Source organism: Mizuhopecten yessoensis, unplaced genomic scaffold (assembly GCF_002113885.1).
Source record: "Mizuhopecten yessoensis strain PY_sf001 unplaced genomic scaffold, ASM211388v2 scaffold714025, whole genome shotgun sequence".
NCBI lineage: Eukaryota > Metazoa > Mollusca > Bivalvia > Pectinida > Pectinidae > Mizuhopecten > Mizuhopecten yessoensis.
Genome location: NW_018478915.1, coordinates 1162 through 3166, shown reverse-complemented (window position 1 = coordinate 3166; position 2005 = coordinate 1162). Strand labels below are relative to the sequence as shown.

The following is a 2005-nucleotide window of genomic DNA, read 5'->3' as shown; positions in this document are numbered from 1 at the left end:
AAATGGGGCGTTCAAGGCTAACGAAGAATACATCAATGCCAGTCACGTTGTGGAAGAAAGCCAAGGAAAAGAGCCTATTATGCTAGAAAAAGGCAACCATCAATTTGACTTTGAGTACAGACTACCTGACAATCTGCCTTCTTCTTTTATTGGTAAGTTTGGGAGTGTTACGTATGTGTTCAAGGCTAGTGCTTATGGTGATCGCCCTGGTGACACCTCACTCATCAGTGAACCCTTTCTCATCCTCCGCAGTCTGCCCCTCCCCGAGCGATTCAGACATGGCGCTTCCGCAAAATTGGAAAAACGCATATGGAAAAAGCTGTCAAGTGGGAAAGTCAAGCTCTCAGCCAGTATAAACCGGGTAGGAGGAACCCAGGGGGAGGACCTGTTCATAAACGCTGAGGTAGCTAACAGATCTCCTGCCAGGATTACTGCGATGCAGACCTCAATTATCATGAATACCCTCTACCACGCTCAAAACCGTGCTATACCCTTCCGTCAAATTGTCAATAAGCGACGGGACGAGTATGAACTATTACGTGGTGACGGACGTCGATGGCAAAATGTGCGTCTGTCTATCCCTCCCTATATCCCTGAAACGAGACTCGAGTATTGTGATATCATTGAAGTCTCCTATACTCTACAGTTCAGGATAGAAATCGCAGGTGGGAAAGAAATGAAAATAGAATTTCCATTTATGGTCGGATCCATGCAAGAAGGACATGAAATTGTGTCACGTAATAAAAACAGCATCATGAACCGTCAGTGGACGTTGAGCTCGAAGGAGCTCCAAATGGGCCCAGCAGGTGACCCGGCCCCGGATTACGACCATGATGGGGACTGGTATCACGAGAATGTGCCAGAACTTCGCCCAGAAGATTCTAAGGTTACAAACCCATTGTTTCAGGATCATGACAAAAAGATTACACATAAAAACATTGAAAACTTCCAACCTACACTGGATGAGCTGCCAGAGGTTATTGAAAACACAAAACTATGATACTGGGATTCTATCTAATGTTCCACAATGGATTACAGATAGTAGTGAAAAGGGTTGCATCTTTTCATTACAATGAACTGTGCAAAGGTATATAATACAGTATACAAACTTTTTTTTCAGGAAGATGACCATTTGTGTTAAGACTATGAAAACTCAAGTTTTTGATTGGAAAAGCATGTTTATTTGAGAATGTGTGACTGGTTTAGATTTAGATAGAAAAACAAAGAGTATATAATTACAAAGCTATGTTGTGATATATACATTTCAAGGAGAAGACTTTTAGCATTATAGTCAATGATAAATTAAAAGTTGAACAAATATCTCTGTGCAGTTGTTTCTAGACTATTCCCCAGTCCTGACCCAGGATAGGGCTGCCAATGTGAGCAGCCTGGCTGTATTTACAATAAAATAAAATGTGACGTTCCTGCAATATGGAACAATATAAAGTAGACTTGACTACAACACTGGGGGCAGTTATGGGCGTGGGAAACAAGAGTTCTTATTGCCAATAAAAGTCATATAAGTGCTAATATCTCATAGTTGATAGTGTAGATGTTAAAATGATTTTTGCTGAATTTCTTATATAAATTGTCATGAATTGCCAAGGTAGAGCTTAAAAGCTTAGATAACTTATTTTTGTGTGATAGATTTTACTATGAATACATTAAAATATGCTGTAACTAAAAACAATAGTTTTCACTATTAATAAATATTGATATATCAATCACTCATGTGCTTAAAGTAGAACCACCCTCATGTGTAAATAAATTCGGTTTTTGGAAGACGTCCTAATGGATCAAATATCACTAAAATGCCTTTTCTGCCTTCAATGCTTTAAGTTTACATGTATATATATTTAATGAAGGATTTATTTTAGTAACGGAGGTATGAGGCATGTTTTACTCCGCTCAAGGTAATTTTTTCTTAATGTTGGGAGCCCAAGGGTCCATTGCTCTAGATCTAAACAAGTAGTCATATGTCTTATGGTATTACGTTTTTGCTCAT

General features: G+C 38.9%; 1 protein-coding gene across 1 annotated transcript; it reads left to right on the top strand.

The window, feature by feature from the left end:
• Positions 1-79: 79 nt before the first annotated feature.
• LOC110440937 (arrestin domain-containing protein 4-like) lies at positions 80-1000 on the top strand. The gene has a single exon (XM_021484050.1). It carries the CDS (start codon positions 80-82, stop codon positions 998-1000), a length of 921 nt encoding a protein of 306 aa, XP_021339725.1.
• Positions 1001-2005: the final 1005 nt, after the last annotated feature.

Bases quoted from the DNA above. Each gene is read 5' to 3' on its own strand.
- LOC110440937 (XM_021484050.1), top strand. From the start codon at position 80: ATGCTAGAAAAAGGCAACCATCAATTTGACTTTGAGTACAGACTACCT.